The 22,895-nt window shown below is 44.2% G+C and overlaps 1 protein-coding gene across 2 annotated transcripts in view; it reads right to left on the bottom strand.

The window, feature by feature from the left end:
* ZFYVE1 (zinc finger FYVE-type containing 1) overlaps nt 1-22,895 on the bottom strand; it is a 56,061-nt gene that overhangs the window by 21,478 nt on the left and 11,688 nt on the right. For both annotated transcript variants that reach the window (XM_026519573.4, XM_026519574.4), the window contains exons 3-4: nt 5,681-6,185; nt 1,180-1,394 (exon numbers count right to left, since the gene is read on the bottom strand). In XM_026519573.4, coding sequence (XP_026375358.3) covers nt 1,180-1,394; nt 5,681-6,185 — 720 coding nt within the window. The remainder of the gene's footprint in view (nt 1-1,179; nt 1,395-5,680; nt 6,186-22,895) is intronic.

Below are 22,895 nucleotides of genomic sequence, written 5' to 3'. Positions count from 1 at the left end.
ATCTCACTTAGGTAACAGTATTATCTTTATCATCTCCTGAACACTTGCTAATCCCCCTTTTAAATAAAGAAAAAACAAGCCCCAGTTTCAGAACCTTCCATGAAAAACAGTCCCTAGAGAGAAAATAGTATGTTATTATATTTGTTGAGACAGGAGAGTCTTCCCAGTTATATGGGGCTCTAGAGTAAACCAGCCAGGGTTTACCAGTCAGAGCTGCTATTTAGTAACTGTGTGTAACTGATTACTTCACCTCCCTGTGCCTCAGTTTCCTCATCTGCAAAATGCGGATGGGTAACAGTACTTAACACATGGAGCTGGTGTAAGGATTTTTAAGATTTTTTTTTTTAAGATTTTTATTTATTTATTTATTTGAGAGGGAGAATGAGAGAGAGCATGAGAGGGGGGAGGGTCAGAGGGAGAAGCAGACTCCCCACTGAGCAGGGAGCCCCATGCAGGACTCGATCCCGGGACTCCAGGATCATGACCCGAGCCGAAGGCAGTCGCTTAACCAACTGAGCCACCCAGGCACCCTAAGACTTTATTTTTAAGTAATCTCTACACCCAACATGGGGCTTGAACCTACAACTCTGAGATGAAGAGTCACCCGTTCTACGGACTGAGCCAGCCAGGCATGCTGGTGGTGTGAGGATTAAGGGAACTAATTCATATAGAGTCCTCTGAACGTTGGTATATAATAAACAGCAATTACTGTTATCGTGTGCCTTTGTTTGTTTTTTGTTTTGGGAAATTTCTACCTGGGATACTGGTTTTCCATTTATAGTGATAACAAACAGTTGCCCTCTTGAATATATTACTATAAATTAAAAAAAAAAAAAAAGAAGGTGAGATCTGTTCAGATAACTGAGACAATACAACTCACCAGGGCTGGGTCACACCACACAGAAATGAATGCTTTTTCATATTGTCTGAAAGCCTGGTTTTTCTCCGACATGGGACCTGTCACTTTCTAACTATAACCTGAGAATCCTCTGTGCTCATGCTCTTAGCAGCATGAGCTCTCACTCAGCAGGTGCAAACTACACTCTTGTGCTTCCTTTCCCTACAGCCTCGCTTTCCAGCCCCCTTTTCCAATCCCCAGCACCAACAGAAGGGGAGCTGAGTGTTCTCGCCACCCACTGGAACCCCAATGAGGAGCACTCGGGGCAGGAGCCAGCTGACCTTCAGGGCTTTGAAGATGACCCCTGGGTGCCGGGGAGAGCGGGTGGTGTTGTTCTCTAGCTGCTGCTCCAAAGCCCGCCGCAGCCCAGAAAAGTCGGTGGGAGGGTTGTAAGTCCTCGTTCCCTTGTAGTGAATGGAACTGAAGGCTTCAGGGAAGCGGCCCAGCTTCCGGAACCGGTCCTGGATGAGCTTTTCTGGCACCTCTGATGGGTGATCTGGACAAGGAAACAGGTACGTGAAATGACCTTTCTTTAAAAAAAAAAATCTGTGTTGCATTATAAAAGTACTCTGTAGTCTGACTCTATAACGTACATAAACAAGCAGAACTGATCTCTGCTGTTAGAATTCAGGTTGCCCTTGCCTAGAAGGGAACGCGCGCAGGGCTCCCCCGCGAAGCGGGTACTGGAATGTCATTTTCTGCTGCTGACTTCACGGATACAGCCAGACTGTGAAATTCATCACATTAATATACTTGCGATATGATGTACACTCTTCTGCATGTATGTTACACTTCAAGGGAAAGTCTTTTTTAATCCGCTTATTGTAAAAAAATCCAAACATGTCGAAGGATAAAAGAACTAGAATTCTTCTGCCCCCTTCTACTGCTTCCCAGAGGTGACTACACAGTTCAGTGTTTATTGACCTGTTCAGACTTCTTTTTCCTACACATGTACCAACACATATATGCAACTTGCTTGTCACTTAATTACATACTGTAAGGACCTGTTCTTTTCATGACACACTCGGAGAAGTTCCTTATTTTTTTTAATAGCTACACAGTCCTCCATCCCACGGACATATTTAACCAGTCACCTGCTAATGAACATTTAAAACAGCTACTTTGAACGTGCTGGTCTTATGCCGGTGAAGCTATGGACAAATGGCCGACGTATCTGAGAGCAGTTTCACCACTATCCATCCAGACATCTGTGGGGCAGCGGACAGATGAATTCCGTAACTATTCTGGAGATAAATGCTGGAAGGACTTTTCAATTTCCTTCAATATTTTAACAACCACCACAAAATAACTCCAATTAATACTGGAGATATGGCCTTACTCAAATTTAAAAGTAAGGTCATCAAAAAGAAGTAGCCAAAATTCTGTAGTTCATCCCTAAACCCATCTCCTCCTGAGCGTTCCCTGTGGCAGCGGCTTTTGAAGGAAGGAGCAGGCAGTATCCCAGGGTCAACCATCGAGGAGTGACTCCTCTCCAAAGCCACCCAGGTACCGGCTTGGCCACCCTCACTCCCTCCCAACTTCATCTCACAGCTTGTCCCTGGACAGACAATCACTGCTCCCAAATGATTGCAGGAGCTTGGTTCTCCTCATTTTAAAACAGAGAATTCATTTGCCTACTAACTCCCACCTAGAATCCTCTGTCCAGAAAAAGAACATGATCAACTAAAATCAGAAAGTGGGACACCCAGATGGTTCAGTCGGTTGAACATCCGACTCCTGATTTCAGCTCAGGTCATGATCTCAGGGTCATGAGATCAAGCCCCGCATGGAGCCCCGCTGATGGGCGTGGCGCCTGCTTAAGATTCTCTCTCTTCCTCTCCTTCTGCCCCTCCCTACCACTTGCTCACTCTCTCCCTCTAAAAAAGAAATTATAATAAAATAAAACAAAATAAAATCAGAAAGTATGAGACAGCCCCGCATCGGGCTCCCTGAATTATCAATTTGCCCACAATTCTGGCACCTCTCCTTCTACCCTGCATAAACTCTGGCTGTCTTGATTCCATCTCCAGGTTTCAAGCAGCAGCAACAGTATTCCAGAAAGAGTCCTGAATTTAAGAGTTAGGAAACTTTATTGTGAAGCCCAGTTTTGCAACTTACTAGCTGGAAAATGCTTGGTTACATAACTCAAGCTGTCTGAGTTCAGATTCTTCATCTGTAAAATGGGGCTGCTATTGAGTGGGCCAAATAACAAGGATACAGTAAGTTAGCATTTATTTTTTTAAAAAAACCACCTAACACGGTACATGGTACAAAGCGAAAAGAGTTATTTGTGAAGCGCTCGTTATTTCAAAATCCTGAGCTAGAAATTAAACCTTCCCCTTACCAAAGCTGTAAAAATCCAAAGTGGAAAAAAACTGTGGATCATGGGAGGCATCCTCAAGTCAGCATTTCCAACCTCCTCTCCTGACTTCTGAGTCCCCTGCAAAGGAGCCTCTGCTGGAACATTTAGATTTCTCATCCTTCCCCTCGACCCTGGTCCTTCTGATTCTAACTCCTTAACATGGCCCCGGTCTGTCCACTCTCCTCCTGTGCCACTGCCCGGGCTCGGCCCCCGTTGCTTCTCATCAGGCACCATGGTCATGTCCTGGCTCGTCTCCCTGCCTCCAGGAACGCCTCTACAGTTCATCCTGCAACAGGCTGCCGCGCGACCTTTGGAAAACATAGATCCGGTCATGTAACTCCCTGTTTAAAATCCTTCAGGGTCTCCCGGCATATGTGAGAACTGTGTCAAGGCAGCCCATGATCTGACCACCAAGTATCTCCACCACTCCCTCCCATGCAGTCTGTGCTTCAGACACAGTGAGAACCTCTTCACTGATTCAGCCAACAAACCTGGGTGTCAAGCATTCATCCAGACTCTTTAGACACAGCAGGGAATAAGGCAGGCAAGGTTCCTGCCTTCCTGGAGTTTCCATTGTAATGGGAGAGAAACAAAAGCAAGTAAGCGAACACAATGGAGGGTTTCAGATGGTGACAAGGGTCTTGAGGCAGACGAACAGAGCAATGCGGTAAGAGTGTAAACTCGGGTGCAGAAGGTCCACTCTACAAGGGACAGTCAGCCAAGGCTCTAAGGCGGTGGGAGCTGAGCTGACTCTGAAGTATGGCTTGCTGAGGGAACACGTTCCGGGCTGACAGAGCAGCATATGCAAACGTGGCAACGCAGGAAAGGCTGGTGTGGCTACCGGAGGGAGTATACCCATAGCTGGTGTGTGTCACCGTGCGCGGTGGGGGCAGGTGGCGGGCAGTGGGAGGGGGTGAGGGGGATAACCAGAGAAGGAGTTCAGAGACACAGACAGGACTCAGAGTAAGGACTTCGTCAGGGGCTTGTAGTGAAAGACCCTGACAGCTTATAAGCAGAAATACGGCAAGATCTAAATTACAAATAAAGCTTGTGGAAAAGGCCCCTGGCCGCTGTGTGGAGCGCGCTGAGGGACTAGCAGGGAACTCAGGAGGCTCCGGCAGAACTACCTGCAGGTTCCTGGACACAACCTGCCCCTTCAAGCCACCCGGCGTTTGCGCTTTCCAGCACATCCCTCCTCTCCTGCCCTATCAAGCTACGTGTCTGGGTTCAAGTCCCGCCTCCTCTTTCCCAGACCCCCTTAGCAGGTGTGGATCCCTCTTCTGCCCCCGTACAGCTCCAGGACCCAGAGCTGCTACAGAATAGAACACGTGTGGTCTCCCCAACTGCACTGTGAGCTATGTGAGGGTAAGAATTGCTTTTCTCAGCTCTGTGCCCCAGTGCTCAGCACAGGGCATTGCACACTTAAGAAACCTGGTTGACTGGGCACCTGGGTGGCTCAGTCAGTTAAGTATCCGACTCTTGATTTCAGCTCAGGTCATGATCTCAGGGTTTTGAGATCGAGGCCCATGTAGGGCTCTGCACTGGGTGTGGTGCCTGCTTCAGATTCTCTCTCTCCCTCTGTGCTCCCCCCACCATCTCTAAAAAAAAAAGAAACAAACAAACAAACTATGTGGACTGAATGAACAGGTAAATGGTATAACTGTGTTGGGGGCTAACACTACTGTCCCCACCTGTGTCCAATTACTGTTGCTGCACTGCTCCCTCATCCTCTCTCAGATCATGATTTTGCCTCCTACTTCTCTAAGGAAACAGAAACAAGAAGACAACTCCCACACACATACTACATCTACCAATTACCTGCAACCGTGTCCATATACTCTGCCTTCTCTCCTGTGCTTACGGAGGGACTGTCCATGCTTCTAAGGCCAACCCACCCACGTGGGCCTCATTCCAACTATTCTGCTCTCTTCCATCTGCATTGTTCCCTTCTTAGTGCAGCATTTCCACCAGGACACAAATATCTGCAATACGTCGCAGCTTCAATTTAAAGAAGGGAAAACCCCTTGAAATCCCACACCAGCTTCTAGCTATCATTTCATTTGTCTACTCCCCTTTATAACAGAACTCTATGAAGAGTAGAATACACACAACCTTAATTCTTCTCCTCCTATTCTCTCTTGAACCTATCCTGATCAGGCTTTCACGGCCACCACCTCTGGGAAACAGGTCTTATCCGGATCACCAAGGATCTCTGTATTGCCTAAACCAATCGGTAATCCTCAATCCTCAATCCTCATCCTGACCTGCTCACTCCACCCTTCTTCAAACACTCCCTTAGGTCTTGCCCAGGCAGAAATTCTGCTGGGCAATCCCCCTCCACCAAGTTACTACTGCAGCCCAATGGTTGCTTCCTTGTACCCAGAAAGGTCAATCTGTGACATGGTCCCCTGTCTACTCACCAGAGCCCAGCAGCTGAGTGTGGACAGTCTCATGGAAAATGATAACAGCAGGGCCCAGGGTGGACAAGGGGACATCCAGGCCACAGCGGGCAGTGGTAGCCTTGAGTTCCTTGGTGAAGTGCTTCAGATAAGCTTCGGAGGCGTCCCCAAGGAACTTGAAGAGGTCATTATGCAGCCGATCTGCGTGAGTTCGATAGATGACGAGGTCTGAGATGGCCAGGACCTTAAGCAGCAGTCGTGTTCTCTGGCTGAGATTCACCGTTGCCCCCAAGAGCCCTTCTGTGTCTATCACTGCTACTTTGTGGACTGGGTCATAGGCTGCCCACACCCCCACGGTGCAGGACTCCTGGGCAGGGGAAGTTTTAAAGACTTCACGGCCATAAAAGAAAGTGTGGTTGAGAGTATGAGACTTTCCATCACCAGTATTTCCAAAAATGGAAACCACCTTCAAATGTTGATCAGGTTTACAGTCCAATTTCCTAATAAAGTCCTCTTCATTCGTTACCTTCAAAAAAAAAAAAAAAAAGAAAGAAAGAAATGTAAACTGCATAATAGTTAGAAAACTTGTAACAACTGCTTTCCAAGGTCAAGGTCCTTGACTCAATGGTCAAGGTGGCAAGGAAAAGAAGCTCCAGGATGATAGGCTCCCACCCAGCCTTACCCCCAGCAAACAGCTAAGAGGAATTTTCAAAGCTTTAGGCAGTACAAGTTAGTGCTCATAGAAGAACTACAACTATAAAACTCTTAGAAGATGACATAGGAGTGGGACGCCTGGGTGGCTCAATCAGTTAAGTATCTGCCTTCGGCTCAGATCATGATCTCAGAGTCCTGGGACTGAGGCCCATATCTAGCTCCCAACAGAGTGGGGGAGTCTGCTTCTCCTTCTCTCTCTGCCATCTTCCCCCTCTCCCCTCATGCTCGCTCACTCTCCCTCAAATAAATCAAAAAAAAAAAAAAATCTTTAAAAACAAAAAAAAAAGAAAGAAAGAAAAATACAACACAGGAGCAAATCTATGTGACCCTGGATTAGGCAACGGTTTCTTAGATATGATACCAAAACCAATACAACAAAAGAAATAGACAAAATGGACTTCATCAAAATTAAAAACTTGTATTCTGCAAAGGACGGCATAAGACAGTGAAACGGAAGGCCAAAGAATGGGAGAGAATGTTTGCCAGTCATTTATCTGATAAGAACGAGGAGCCCACAATATGTAAAGAACTCTTTTAACTAAAAAAAAGTTATTAAATATTAAGCCAAAAATTTGAATACATTTTCCCAAAGATTTACAAACAGCCAATAAGTACATGAAAAAGCAGTCACCACCACAGCCATTAAGGAAATGTGAATTAAAACCACAGTGAGGTCTCACTTCACACCCACTAGAATGGCGATGATCAAACCAACAGTAACAACAACAAAAATCTTCGCAGAGCTATTGCGGGCGCCTGGCTGACTCAGTCAGGGAAACATGCAACTCTTGATCTCGGGGCTGTGGGTTGAAGCCCTGCATTGGATGTAGAGATTACTTAAATAAACTTCAAAAAAATAAATAAATCGGGCCCCCCCCCCCCCCGCTGGGTAGTTCAGTCTGTTAAGCATCTGCTTTCGGCTCAGGTCATCCCTGGGACTGAGCTGGGGTCTGGCTCCCTGCTCAGCAGGGAGTCTACCTCTCCCCCACTCCGACTCCCCACCCCCCCGGCTCGTGCCTAGGCTCATGGTCGCACAGCTGCTTGTTCTCTCAAATAAATAAAACAAAATCTTTAAAAATAAATAAATAATAAAAATTTAAAATAAAAAGGAGGATAATGACAAGTGTTAGTGAGCATATGGAGAAACTGCAATGCGCGTGCACTGCTGAGAACGTAAAACGGCACAGCCACTCTGGAAAACAGTATGGCAGTTTCTCAGAAAGTTAAACATGGAGTTACCGTGTATCTCAGTAATTCCACTCCCAGGTATGTATCCAAGAGAACTGAAAACATGTCCACACAAAATGTGAACACAAATGTTCATGGCAGCAAGATCCATAATAGCCAAAAGGTGGCAACAACCCACGTGTCTATGAACTGATGAATGGATACACAAAACATGGGGGAGTATTATTCAACCATAAAAAGTTATGAAGTACTATGCATGCTACAACATGGATGAACCTTGAAAACATCATGCTAAGTGAAAGCAGCCAGACACAAAAATACTACATATTCTAGGATTCCATTTATATGAAATATCCATGACAAGTAGATTCACAGTGACAGAAAGTGTATTAGGAGTTGCCAAAGGCTGGGGTAAGGAGGGGCTAGGGAGTGACTGCTAATGGGTATAGGGTTTCTATTTGGGTTGATAAAGATGTTCTGGAATCAGCACTAAGGATTGCACAACTTTAAGAATACACTAAAAACACTGAATTATCCACTCTTAAAGGGTGAAATATATGCTATATGAATTACATCTCGATAACACTGTTATTAGAAAGGGGGGGCACCTGGGTGGCTCAGTCAGTTAAGTGTCCAACTCCTCATTTTGGCTCAGGTCATGATCTCAGGGTCGTGACACTGACCCCTGCATCAGGCTCTGCGCTCAGCACAGAGTCTGGATGAGTTTCTCTCTCCCCCTCTGCCTCTGCCCCTCCCCCCCGCTTTCATGCACTCTCTTTCTCAGAATAAAATCTTTTAAAAAAATGGCTCTCTTGGGTCTTCACTTCCAAGACGACCAAGAAAAGAAGGAATAATGGTCATGCCAAAAAGGGCCACGGCCACATGCAGCCTATTTGCCACACCAACTGCACCTGTTGCATGCCCATGGACAAGGCCATTAAGAAGTTCATTATTTGGGGGCGCCTGGGTGGCACAGCGGTTAAGCGTCTGCCTTCGGCTCAGGGCGTGATCCTGGCGTTATGGGATCGAGCCCACATCAGGCTCCTCTGCTATGAGCCTGCTTCTTCCTCTTCCACTCCTCATGCTTGTGTTCCCTCTCTCGCTGGCTGTCTCTATCTCTGTCGAATAAATAAATAAAATCTTAAAAAAAAAAAAAAAAGAAGTTCATTATTTGGAACATAGTAGAGGCCACCGCCATCAGGGACATTTTTGAAAACAAGCATCTTCGATGTCTACGTGCTTCCCAAGCTGTATGTGAAATATAAACTCACAGCAAGGTAGTCAGGAACCGCCCTCATGAAGCATCGTAGGATCAAACAACCCCACCCTGATTTAGACCTGCGGGTGCTGCCACACAGCCTCCATTAAAGCCCATGTAAGGAGCAAAGTCCTTAAGGACTGAAGAAAAACTGTTCTCTGGGGGGAAAAAAAATGGAGATTATACTAAAAAATGTATTGGTCAAACTTCATCCATCCGTAATTTCTCTGTTTATAGTTAAAGAATGCTGCAATTGCACTACTGGGTATTTACCCCAAAGATACAGACGTAGTGAAGAGAAGGGCCATATGCACCCCAATGTTCATAGCAGCACTGTCCACAATAGCTACATTGTGGAAGGAGCCGAGATGCCCTTCAACAGACGAATGGATTACAAAGATGTGGTCCATATATACAATGGAATATTACTCAGCCATCAGAAAGAACGATTACCCAACATTTGCAGCAACATGGACGGGACTGGAGGAGATTATGCTAAGTGAAATAAGTCAAGCAGAGAAAGACAGTTATCATATGGTTTCACTCATTTACGGAACATAAGAAATAGCAGGAAGATCGGTAGGAGAAGGAAGGGAAGAATGAAGGGGGGTAAACAGAAGGGGGAATGAACCATGAGAGACAATGGACTCTGGGAAACAAACTGAGGGCTTCAGAGGGGAGGGGAGTGGGGCGATGGGCTAGCCCAGTGATGGGTATTAAGGAGGGCACGTACTGCATGGAGCACTGGGTGTTACACGCAAACAATGAATCATGGAACACTACATCAAAAACTAAGGATGTACTGTACGGTGACTAACATAACATAATAAAAAATAAAAAAAAGAATGCTGCAATTCTTTAAAAAGTCAGGCCAAGAGGCAAGAGACCTGGTACCAGTGAGATCCCAGACTGGACCCCCAGAAAGATGCTCAGGGCCCCTCATCTCAGAATACAGAACCTCAGAGCCAAAGCTCCTCATCCAAACAGACGATGTTCTACTCCAGCAAGGAGTGATGAGCCTTTCCATCTAGTATCTTCCAGCCACAAGAGAAAACATACCTTCCTGATTCTCAGGAGTCTGCTGGTTTGATAATGAGCAGTTAGGGAAATGTAAACAGACCACGGGTATGATCATATAAACCCTCATTTCCCATAACCTCATTAAGATAGTAGACGACTCCTGATCCTATTAATAACATCATCATTGTTGCATTAATGGTCTTAATGTTAACGACGATGCTAATAATTTACCCAACGCCCACTGCAATGACACTGCCTTTGCTAGATCCACGAGGACAGAACTCTGCCTATCTAATCTTTTCATCCCTAGCACTTGGGACACAACCTGAACATAGGAAAAGCTCAATATCTAGATATTGAATGAATAAATGAATGGATGAATGTCATGCGTGTTGCCAGGTACCTTAATCACTTTTCTCCACCCTATATCCTCCAGAGGGCTTCACACACAGCAGCATTCAATAAACCCTGTGATGGGGTCACTGTCCCAGACGACTGAGAGGAGCAAGAAGTTACAAGGAAGCCCATTTGGGACTGGTGTCACTCACTGGTCCCAAACGGCTCGGTTAGCCGCAGGAGAAAGAGAACAAAAGCTCCCTAAAGCTCCCTAAAGCTCTACTGACAAGGAGTCAGATAGTCAGATGAGGTGAGAGCCAGGCCCTTCTCACACAGTCCTGGGGAAGAACACGAGGCCTGGGGCCCTCCCCCCCAGAAATCGACTCTGCCGTGAATCTGGCAGCGCACAGAGCAACATCTGCGCTCCGGGCTCCGTAAGAGTGGGCACCCGGAAAACGGACATGGGGGGGCCTTTCAGTACACAGTTAAATGTCTCAAGATCCACATGAAGTACCCACCAGGTGATGTAGATAACATGTATCAAGAAACAACTCATTCGGGATGAAAATACAACACGCCCTGTCGGCACGCGAGGGTCCTGGGGAAGGTTAAACATACATGTTCACGTGTTAGGCATATGCCTCCGAATCCAGTGCAAAGAATTCCAGGTGGAGGGGTTCGAAGCCCTAGGCCGGTTACCTACTGACAGGCCTTGGATAATCATTTAACGTGCACTGACTGTATTGTTTTTCACATGTACAATAAGGCCAGAGCCATCGTTGCCTCCCCTGACTGGGTGGTGTTGCTAGTCAAGTAAAGAGATAAATGGAGAAAATGCCTGCTAACCTGGCACCGTATTTCATCTTTCCTTCTTCTACCTTCCATATTATTTTGCTCCCTGTTACACTACTCAACTCATCCTAATCCATGGGCCTTTCCCTGAGCCGGGAAGGAGAGAGCAGCCGAGGCAGTAGCGAGACTGATTTCCAGCCAGGGGAGGAAAAGGTAAAGAAAAGATATGAAGATTCCCTTTGATGAGGGAAGGAAGGAGCCAGAAGGGAACCAGGCTCTCGCTCTACTCGTTCTGCCAGTTTGCAATCCATGAGCCCACTCTGCTCCATTCCTGGAGCGCAATAAGCTCCCTGCCTTGGTGCCCAGCCAAAGGGCCACCGCGCCCAGCTCCCTCTGTCTGAAATGCTTCTCGGCCCTTACACAACAGCAAAGCCTCCCTCCCCAGCTTCCACCTTCTGCTCTCCCCGGGCTCGCTAGACCATCTCTCGGATGTCAGGCAAGTCAGAAACACCCAAATTCCACTCCTGGCTTTGCCACTGCGTGGCCCTGGAAAGATGATTTCACTACTGACGTGTCAGGGAACCGACACAGTAAGAGTCCACAACCCCTCAGGATCCTGAGAGGCTAACGACGGTAAAGCAGGTAAAGGGCCCAGCACATTGCCTGGTGCACAGTGAGTGCTCACTAAATATTACCCACTATTATTAGAAGACCAGCCCATTGCAAACGCATGAAGGGGCACAGCAGCAGCAGCCGGGCTTGCACCGGCTTGTGGCCCAGAAGTTGCTCATCCAGGGACTAAATCAGCCGTGTGGTAAGATCTAAACTGATCCCACCCAAAAATGAAAGAACTCGCTGAGTGGCTTCTTTCCTCTCCCTCTCATCAAAACAACAAGGTATTGATACTACTTTTACAGCTGACGCTTAGTAAAATGACCATCTACCCACCGTTTTTAAGAAACCAAACAATACACCTCCCTATCTCACCCACAAAGCTTTTCCCTTTGTATAGGGCTCCCAGCAGAGTTTCTAAAATGAAATATTAACAGTACTCAGTGATCTCCATTGGTCCAACTTAGAATTCAGAGCAGTTTATGGTAGTGAAAAGGGTCCAGCAGTCAACCTCTGAGCCAAGCAAGCAATGGGAATGATGACAATCTCCATCAAGAAATTCCTTCTGAGCCCTTAGAGAATCATTCCAGAAAGAATAACCACACAAGCTTTGTTCTGAGGGAAAACAGCGTTGTTCCCCGCAAAGGGAAAAGCAAGAGATGAGGAAGGAACTGAAGAGCCCTGGAAGGAGGAAAGTTCAATAGAGCACAGAGACCACATAAGCGAAATCCCAAAGGCACCCGAAAACACTACAGAGGAAAAGAGCTCAGCACTGAGGTCCTTTCAGTTCTAGCCTCTAGAGACAAAAAGGAGCTAATCTGTGCCAACTAAAAGCATACAGTCCTTTAAATTTTTATAAAGATGTTCCCTGTGGCTGAGGGCAAAAAACAGCTCCTTCCCCAGAGTCAGAAAGAGCTAAGAGAAGCTTGGTTGCTCCTACCAACCCATCACAACCCAACACGTGTAACAGATCCCACCCCTGAACCAAAAATTATTTTATACCTCCCAACCAAGATTTTAAAACTAGTCTAGTTCAACAGTTATTGCCAAAGGGAACTTCCCACTAATTAATTACTTTTACATGTTGGTCTCTAATTTATCTTAGTTTCATTCCATTTTCAGCTGGGTTCAGAGGAAGAGACAGAACCCAAAGAAACCAAACCAGATTGTCACTCTCATCGGAACTGAGACCACTATCCCGAAAGGAAACTAGACTTGATTGTCTTTTTTTTATTACTGCTTCTTTTAATCAACAGACACGTATTGAACTTCATGTAGTGTCTGGCACTGACCCGATGATGCTAGACCAGGACAGTTCTAGAACTTAAGTAACAGTTTCCTTCTCCTGGGAAGGTAAAGGAGAAGTGGAAGGTGAGAGAACTCTTCCTAGAAAAAACCAGAGCTGGGGTGTCTGGGTGGCTCAGTCAGTTAAGTGTCCAACTCTTGATTTCGGCTCAGGTCATGATCTCAGGGTTGTGAGATCAAGCCTCAGGTCCGGCTCTGCGCTGGGCAAGGAGACTGTTTAAGATTCTCCCTCTCCCTCGGCCACTCCCCGCAATTCTCTCTCTGATAAAACAAACAAACAAAACAGGGGCACCTGGGTGGCTTAGTTGGTTAAGCTCAGGTCATGACCCTGGAGTCCTGGGATCGAGTCAGGCTCCCTGCTCAGCGGAGGGAGTCTGCTTCTCCCTCTCCCTCTGCCTCTGCTCATGTGCACTCTCTCTCACTCCCTCTCTCTCTCCAATAAATAAATAAAATCTTTAAAAAAAAAATTCTGAGAAATTAAATAAATAAGTAAGTAAATAACATTAAAAAAAAATCCAGGGGCGCCTGGGTGGCACAGAGGTTAAGCGTCTGCCTTCAGCTCAGGACGTGATCCCGGAGTTACGAGATCGAGCCCCACATCAGGCTTCTCCGCTATGAGCCTGCTTCTTCCTCTCCCACTCCCCCTGCTTGTGTTCCCTCTCTCGCTGGCTGTCTCTATCTCTGTCGAATAAATAAATTAAATCTTTTTAAAAAATAAATAAATAAATAATAAAAAATTTTTTAAAAAAATCCAGAGCCACTTTCATCATGTTGAAAAAAAACTCCAGGCAGTGATTTAAGTCCATGGTCTAATTTTCAGACAAGATATTACTAAAACAATGTCAAACAGATCAGTAGCCAGTCTATTTTTACAACCCAAATGATAAGGAGGTTCCATTCCAAGAGCAAACCCCTATGTCAAAAAGTTCTGGTAAACCTGTTTCTCCAACCCAGCAAATCCAGAAAATGTCCTTTCGTTCTATCCTAAAAGAAGTGTGTAACTCTGTGTTTATCCACGTATGTGTCCACAGAATTTCATACAAAAACACAATTGTTTCTCAATCAAATGTTTTCTTAAGACCACTGAAGTCATGAGATTAGCTTCACAAACACACTGGGCACATGTGGTAAGGGCAAAGATCGCTTCCTTGCACTCCAGCGTCCCAAAAGGGTTCCATTACTTGAGAGGTCAGGAATTCTCCTCCCTTGTCTTAGAACCACCAGCGGTGCTTCTGACACAGAGCCTCCCAGACTCTGCCTGCAGCTCCCTTCCTACTCCAGCAAGAAAGAGAGTATCTGTATGAAGAAATGAGCCACAAAATGAATTCTTTAAAAAGAGTCATTTTTAGCTCCATGATCAGTTTCTTTGACCTCACCCAACTCACCCTGTTCAGCTATCCTTTTGTATCTGAACAAAAAGCTTTCCAAAGCAAAGCTGAGATCTGCGGACAGACTGGAAATACCGAGTCATCCCCAAGACCCACATCATCTGAAGAGACTCTTCCAAAGAGCTTCCAGATGGGAGACACAGCCCACTCTTAAGTGACACGGCATACCCATTTTTGGCCAGCTATAAAACAGACATAAACTCTGGTAAAGGTTCTGGGACTTAGCAAAAAAAGCATCAGGCCAGAAAGAAGAGAGCTAGGTTCAGGTCCACCTTTACCTGGATCAGACCATGGGCAATTCACTCAACCCTTCTCCTGCTCGAAGTCTCCATTCCCCATCCGCCATCTCTTTTCACATTTTCCCGTTCTTCCTGGTTCTGAGCTTCCCAACTGTAACATACTCCACGCTGGCCAGGGTCTGTTCTGTGTTGTTCACCACTGCAGCCCCAGCCCAGGGACTGACACGTATCAGGAAATCAATATATACTTGTCAAATGAATGAATATCTAAATGCTATATTCTCTCTGGGGAAGGGAACAGTATAGTTTTACCATGAAGGGTTCAACCAACCTGCCTCTATACCACTCGCTGATTTCAGAATAACCTTAAAGAAGTAATATTTAACTTCCCTGGGCCTCAGTTTTCTCACCTGTAAAATGGGGATAACACAATCTACTTCAGAGGATTACTGTGAGGATTAAACAAGATCCTTGCACGTCGAGCACTCTGCATGGTACAATCAGACAGTAAACGCTAGAAGAGCTGGCTGACATCATTGCTGTAGTTATACTGGTTTGCCTCGAGGCCAGAGTCATCACGGCCACCACAGAATTTCACTCCATTATCCCAAGTAAAAACCCTTCCGAGGGAAGGCTTCCAGTGCACTCTCATTAAAGAATCAGAGGTACTGGAACCAGATGCTCACTCAATACGTACTGTTCCCTCCCTCAAAAGGATGTATCTTTTCAATTAAAGAAAAAGCTGTTATGAGATTGTATAATACATACATTATGCATAAGAAGGCCTTCAGTCTTCCGAAGAATGATGTGATGTGATTCCAAGAATTATTACTATACCACAGATTCACTGAAAATGCTCTTCTCATACTTCATCTCAAAGATCTTAACAGATGACACAGCCTTACAAGGAGATCTTTGGTGTCTGAGGCAGAGACTGAACGAGGCCTGCACTCTATGCTACACGGAATGCGACAGCAGAGCCCTGGAGAAGTAAGAACATTCCTAGAACAATTTAAAGTCAATAGGGAGAATTAATACCTATTCTTCTGAAGCTGTTTCAAAAAACAGAAATGGAAGTAAAACTTCCAAACTCTTTCTATGAGGCCAGCATTACCTTGATTCCAAAACCAGACAAAGACCTCACCAAAAAGGAGAATTACGGACCAATATCCCTGATGAACATGGATGCAAAAATTCCCACCAAGATCCTAGCCAATAGCATCCAACAGTACATTAAAAGGATTATTCACCAAGACCAAGTGGGATTTATTCCTGGGCTGCAAGGGTGGTTCAAAATCCTCAAATCAATGTGATACACTACATTAATAAAAGAAAGGACAAGAACCATATGATCCTCTCAATAGATGCAGAAGAAGCATTTGACAAAGTACAGCATCCTTTCTTGATTCAAACTCTTCACAGTGTAGGGATAGAGGGAACATACCTCAATATCATAAAAGCCATACGAAAAGCCCACAGCAAGTATCATTCTCAGTGAGGAAAAACTGAGAGCTTTTCTCTTAAAGTCAGAAGCATGGCAGGGATGTCCACTCTCACCACTGTTGTTCAACATGGTAGTAGAAGTCCTAGCCTCAGCAATCAGAGAACAAAGGGAAATAAAAGGCATCCGAATTGGCAAAGAAGTCAAAGTCCTACTCTTCGCAGATGACACGATACTCTATGTGGAAAACCCAAAAGACTCCACCCCAAAATTGCTAGAACTCATATAAGAATTCAGCAAAGTGGCAGGATATAAAATCAATGCACAGAAATCCATTGCATTTCTATCCATTAACAATGAGAAGAAAGAGAAACTAAGGAGTCGATCCCATTTACAATTGTACCAAAAACCGTAAGATACCTAGGAATAAACCTAACCAAAGAGGTAAAGGATCTGTACTCAGAAAGCTATAAAACACTCATGAAAGAAATTGAGGAAGACACAGAGAAATGGATAAATGTTCTATGCTTATGAATTGGAAGAATAAATATTGTTAAAATGTCTATGCTACCTAGAGTAATCTATACATTCAATGCAATCCCTATCAAAATACCATCAACTTTTTTCACAGAGCTGGAACAAATAATCCTAAAATTTGTATGGAACAAGAAAAGACCCCAAATAGCCAAAGAAATGTTGAAAAAGAAAACCAAACCTGGTGTCATCACAAATCTGGACTTCCAGCTCTATTACAAAGCTGTAATCATCAAGACAGCATGGTACTAGCACAAAAACAGACACACAGATCAATGGAACAGAATAGAGAACCCAGAAATGGACCCTCAACCCTAGGGTCAACTAATCTTCAACAAAGCAGCAAAGAATAACCAAAGGAAAAAAGCACAGTCTCTTCAACAAATGGTGTTGGGAAAACTGGACAGCCACTTGCAGAAGAATGAAACTGGACCATTTCCCTACACCATACACAAAAATAGACTCAAAATGGATGAAAGGGGGCGCCTGGGTAGCGCAGTCGTTAAAGCGTCTGCCTTCGGCTCAGGGCGTGATCCCGGCGTTCCGGGATCGAGTCCCACATCGGGCTCCTCCGCTGGGAGCCTGCTTCTTCCTCTCTCACTCGCCTGCTGTGTTCCCTCTCTCGCTGGCTGTCTCTCTGTCACATAAATAAATAAAATCTTTAAAAAAAAAAAAAAAAAAAAAATGGATGAAAGACCTAAATGTGAGACAGGAATCCATCAAAATCCTAGAGGAGAACACAGGTAGCAACCTCTGTGACCTCAACCACACCAGCTTCTTGCTAGACACATCACCAAAGGCACGGGGAGCAAGGGAAAAATGAACTACTGGGATTTCATCAAGATAAAAAGCTTTTGCACAGCAAACAGCTGGCAAAACCCAAAGGACAGAATGGGAGAAGATATTTGCAAATGTCTTATCAGATAAAGAGCTAGTATCCAAAATCTATAAAGAACTTAACAAACTCAACACACAAAGAACAAATAATCCACTCAAGAAATGGGCAGAATACATGAACAGACATCTCTCCAAAGAAGACATAGAGGGGCGCCTGGGTGGCGCAGTCGTTGGGCGTCTGCCTTCGGCTCAGGGCGTGATCCCGGCGGTCCAGGATGGAGTCCCACATGGGGCTCCTCCGCTGGGAGCCTGCTTCTTCCTCTCCCATTCCCCCTGCTTGTGTTCCCTCTCTCACTGGCTGTCTATCTCTGTCGGATAAATAAAAAAAAAATCTTTAAAAAAAAAAAAAAAGACATAGAAATAGCCAACAGACACATGAAAAAATGCTCAACATCACTCAGCATCAGGGAAATACAAATCAAAACCACAATGATACACCACATCACACCAGTCAGAATAGCTAAAATTAACAAGTCAGGAAATGACAGATGTTGGTGAGAATGCAAAGAAAGGGGAACCCTCTTACACCATTGGCAGGAATGGAAGCTGGTGAAGCCACCCTGGAAAATAGTATGGAGGTTCCTCAAGAAGTTAAAAATAGAGCTACCCCATGACCCAGCAATTGCACTACTAGGCATTTACCCCAAAGATACAAATTTGTGATCTGAAGGGGTACCTGCACCCCAATGTTTGTATCAATGTCCATAATAGCCGAACTACGGTAAGAGCCCTGATGCCCATCGACAGATGAATGGATAAAGAAGTGGTATATATACATACAATGGAATACATACGATGTCCATCGACAGATGAATGGATAAAGAAGTGGTATATATACATACAATGGAATACATACGATGTCCATCGACAGATGAATGGATAAAGAAGTGGTATATATACATACAATGGAATACATACGATGTCCATTGACAGATGAATGGATAAAGAAGTGGTATATATACATACAAAGTGATATACATCAAAAAAATGAAATCTTGCCATTTGCAACGATGTAGATGGAACTAGAAGGTATTATGCTAAGTGAAGTAAGTCAATTAAGATAAAGACAATTATCATATGATTTCACTCATATGTGGAATTTAAAAAACAAAACAGGATGAGCAGCTCTTTCTGCCCATGGGTCCTGTCCCACACTGTAATAAAATCACCTTTTTGCACGAAAGAAAGAAAGAAAGAAAGAAAGAAAGAAAGAAAGAAAGAAAAACAGGATCACAGGGAAAGAGTGGAAAAATAAAACAAGACAAAATCAGAGAGGGAGACAAACATAAGAAACTCTTAATCATAGGAAACAAACTGGGGGTTGCTGGAGGGGAGGGGGCTGAGGGAATGGGGTAACTGGGTGATGGACATTAAGGAGGGCATGCGACGTAATGAGCACTGACTGGGTATATGTAAGACTGATGGGGGCGCCTGGGTGGCTCAGTCAGTTAAGCGTCTGCCTTCAGCGCAGGTCATGATCTCTGGATCCTAGAATAAAGCCCCATGTCGGACTCTCTGCTCAGTGGGAAGTCTGCTTCTCCCTCTCCCTTTCCCTCTGTGCAATCTCTCTCTCAAATAAATAAAATCTTTTTTTTTTAAGATTTTATTTATTTATTTGACAGAGAGCACAAGCAGGGGCAGCGGCAGGCAGAGGGAGAAGGAGAAGCAGGCTCCCTGCTGAGCAGAGAGCCCGACGTGGGGCTCGATCCCACGTCCCTGGGAACATGACCTGAGCCGAAGGCAGACGCTTAACCAACTGAGTCACCCAGGTGCCCCCCCAAATAAATAAAATCTTTAAAAAAAAAAAAAAAGACTGATGAATCACTGACCTCTACTTCTGAAACTAGTAATAGTTAAGTGAATTTAAATTTAAAAAAAGGGGAAAAAAAGCACTCAAATTTCTTAATAAATCTGGCAATGTCACAAGATACAAAGTCAAGATACAAATAATAATTGTTAATTTTTTATACTAGAACGAATATATTAGAAAACAAATTATAAGAATTGTAAAAAAAATTTTTTTTAATAAAAAAAATTAAAACAAAGTTGGGGCGCCTGGGTGGCACAGCGGTTAAGCGTCTGCCTTCGGCTCAGGGCGTGATCCCGGCGTTATGGGATCGAGCCCCACATCAGGCTCCTCCGCTAGGAGCCTGCTTCTTCCTCTCCCACTCCCCTGCTGTATTCCCTCTCTTGCTGGCTGTCTCTATCTCTGTCAAAAAAATAAATAAAATCTTAAAAAAAAAAAAAAATTAAAACAAAGTAAATAGTAGTAACTCCTCCAGCAGTATCCCCCCTCTGAATTTCAGTAACATCCTCTCTATACCACTCTGACATCATCCATCTTATTTCCATGTATTTGTCTTCTGTTATCACTGGACTGTCCTCTCCCTCAGGGCAAGCTCAGTATCTGAGTGCCACTTTCTACTGTCCTCAGTTGTCAGCACATAGGAGGCACGTATTAAATGTCTGCTGAATTAATGATTAAACTAATTTATTCTCAATAGTGCATTTCATTCATTCAACAAATATCGAGTACCTACTATATACCAAACACCGTTCTTAGATGCTGATGAATAGAAGAGGCAAAAATCACTGTCGGACGAAAATGCTGGGTTTTTTTAATTTTCTTAAAGTGATGGTTGTACATATCCATGAATACACTAAAACACCAATGAACAGTATACTTTAAATGGGTGAATTGTATAGTATGTGAACCGTATTTCAATAAAACTGGTTGGTTTTTTTTTTTGGTTTTTTAAGTAGGTTCCAAGCCCAGCGTGGAGCCCAATGCAGAGTTTGAACTCGTGATCTTGAGATCAAGAGTCGGACACCTAACCAACTGAGCCACCCAGGTGCCCCTCAATAAAACTGTTTTTTAAAAAAGTAAATGCACTATTTTAAAAAAATGAGATACTAGTGGCCTTCTTTCATTGTAAAATTAAGATAAAATTCTGTATTTTTCTGTAGTTCTGTGTTTTCAGTATTTAACATGCACAGTCTATCGTTTTTATAACTGGAAAATAATAAAAAGCTATATTAAAAAAAGACCAAAAAAGTCATCTCCCTGGAACAGACTGCTTAATAGGTACCGGGTTTTCACTCGGGATAATGAAAATGTCTGAGAACTAGACAGAGTGGTGGCCACACAAAACTGTGAGTGTACTAAACACCCCCGACTCATTCACTGTCCCACGGTTCATTTTGTGTGATGAGAACTACACCTCAATAAAAAAGTAAATAACTGCCCTCGTGGAGCCTATATGCCAATGGGGAAAAAGAAAGGCCATATTCAAACAATTAAAATATATAGCACACACACCAAAAAACAAGTCAACAGATGAACAAATTGTGGTAGATCCATGCAACGGAATACTACTTCAGCAATAAAAAGAAGTGACCTGGGGGCGCCTGGGTGGCTCCCTCGCTAAGCGTCTGCCTTCAGCTCAGGTCATGATCCCAGCGTTCTGGGATCGAGCCCCGCATTGGGCTCCCTGCTCAGCGGGAAGCCTGCTTCTCCCTCTCCCACCCACTCCCCCTGTTTGTGTTCCCTCTCTTGCTGCCATTCTCTCTATCAAATAAATAAATAAAATCTTTTTAAAAAAAAATGTCTCTTACAAAAAAAAAAAGTGACCTGGGACATGGAACATGAATGATCCCCTGCTCCAAAACATTACGGTGAGCGAAAGCAGCCAGACACAAACCAGTACTGCAGGACTCTATTTATAAGACACTCTAGGAAAACCAAATCTATAACGATAGAAAATAGATCAGTGACTGCTGAGGAACCTTTCTGGGGGATGGAAATGTTCTGTATCTTGATTGTGGCGGTGGTTAGACATGTGGATATACATTTATCAAAACTCATAGAACCATACACTTAAAATGCATATATTATATCATGTACAAACTAGATCACAACAGAGCCGATTTTTAAAAGTACATATTAGGGGCACCTGGGTGGCTGAGTCTGCTAGTATTCTGGCTCAAGGTTTTGGCTCAGGTTATGATCTCAGGGTCATGAGATGAGTCCCACATCGGGCTCCGTGCTCAGCAGGGAGTCTGCTTGAGATTCTCTCTCTCCGTCGCCCTTTGCCCCTCCTCCCACTCCCATGCACACTGGCACTGTGTCTCTCTTTCTAAAATAGATAAATCTTAAAAATAAATAAATAAATGTATATGTTATGTCAAATGGGGTAAGTGGTGTGAAAAGAAAATCAGGAGAGAAGACTAGAAGTCTTTCTAAAATAAATAAATCTTAAAAATAAATAAATAAATAAATAAATAAATAAATAAATAAATAAAAGTGCGTGTTATGTCAAATGGTGGTAAGTGGTGTGAAAAGAAAATCAGGAGAGAAGACTAGAAGTACAAGGCCAGGGCAGGGGCTGCTCTTTCAAACATGGCGCTCAAGGAAAAACAATGTAGTGAATACAATTTTCTGTGGTAATGAAAATGGAAGAGAAATGTTGTGAACAATCCAAAACAGAACAAAAACCTAAAATCATTTCTTTTTAGCTCTAGAAAGAAACTTTTCTCCCCTGGTACTGGCAGATTTAACTTCTTAATTCACGAAGGGGGTGGGGGGAAGTAGAGAGAGCAAGAAGGAAAGGAGAGAGGGAGAGAATGATGAGGGAAGGGAAGAAGGAAGGAAAGGCAGGGGAGGGGAGAAGGGGAGAGAAAAGGAAGGAAGAACAAGGAGAGGGAGAGAAGGGAGAGGGAGGGAGGAGACAGGGTAGGAGAGAAAGAAGACAGAAAAGACAGAAAAAGAAAGGCAAGCAGGCAGTCTGCCTGTCCATGTGTCCATCTGTCCATCAGTCATAGTCCAGATCTAATTAACAGAGTTGAATGAGAGAGATACGATAGTGCCTATCTGGTCACCTATGACCTATGACCACAAACTAAACCATGGTCACCAGGCAGGACCAGAGAGGGTGTACAAAAAGAATTATGGGATCCTCAAACAGCCTTTACTCACAGACAAGTACAAAAGACAGCTAAGCTTTCCTGGGAATGAAGGCCTCTGCCATCTCCTCCCCCCACCCCCCAGGCTCACTTAACCTCTGAATTTTCATTTTAAAACATTTTCCACAGAGATTACTCAAACTAATAAGGCACATAATTGACATTCAATAAATGTTTATGACTGTTGCTGAGTGATACAGATAAACTGAATTGAGTACTTTGAGAGAAAAGGTTATGAGAGATTACTGAAAACAAGTTTAGTCATTTGGATGACACTCACCAGGCAGAAAGGATTGGGATAGAAAGCAGAGGAATTTCTAGAATAATCTATGACTGCTGAATTGCTCAGGATTATGCTATCTCTTTTTTTTTTTTTTTTAAGATTTTATTTATCTATTCGACAGAGATAGAGACAGCCAGCGAGAGAGGGAACACAAGCAGGGGGAGTGGGAGAGGAAGAAGCAGGCTCATAGCGGAGGAGCCTGATGTGGGGCTCGATCCCAGAACGCCGGGATCACGCCCTGAGCCGAAGGCAGACGCTTAACCGCTG

The sequence above is a fragment of the Ursus arctos genome, unplaced genomic scaffold (genome assembly GCF_023065955.2).
Source record: "Ursus arctos isolate Adak ecotype North America unplaced genomic scaffold, UrsArc2.0 scaffold_25, whole genome shotgun sequence".
In the NCBI taxonomy this organism is placed as follows: domain Eukaryota; kingdom Metazoa; phylum Chordata; class Mammalia; order Carnivora; family Ursidae; genus Ursus; species Ursus arctos.
This window is presented reverse-complemented; position numbering and strand designations above follow the sequence as displayed.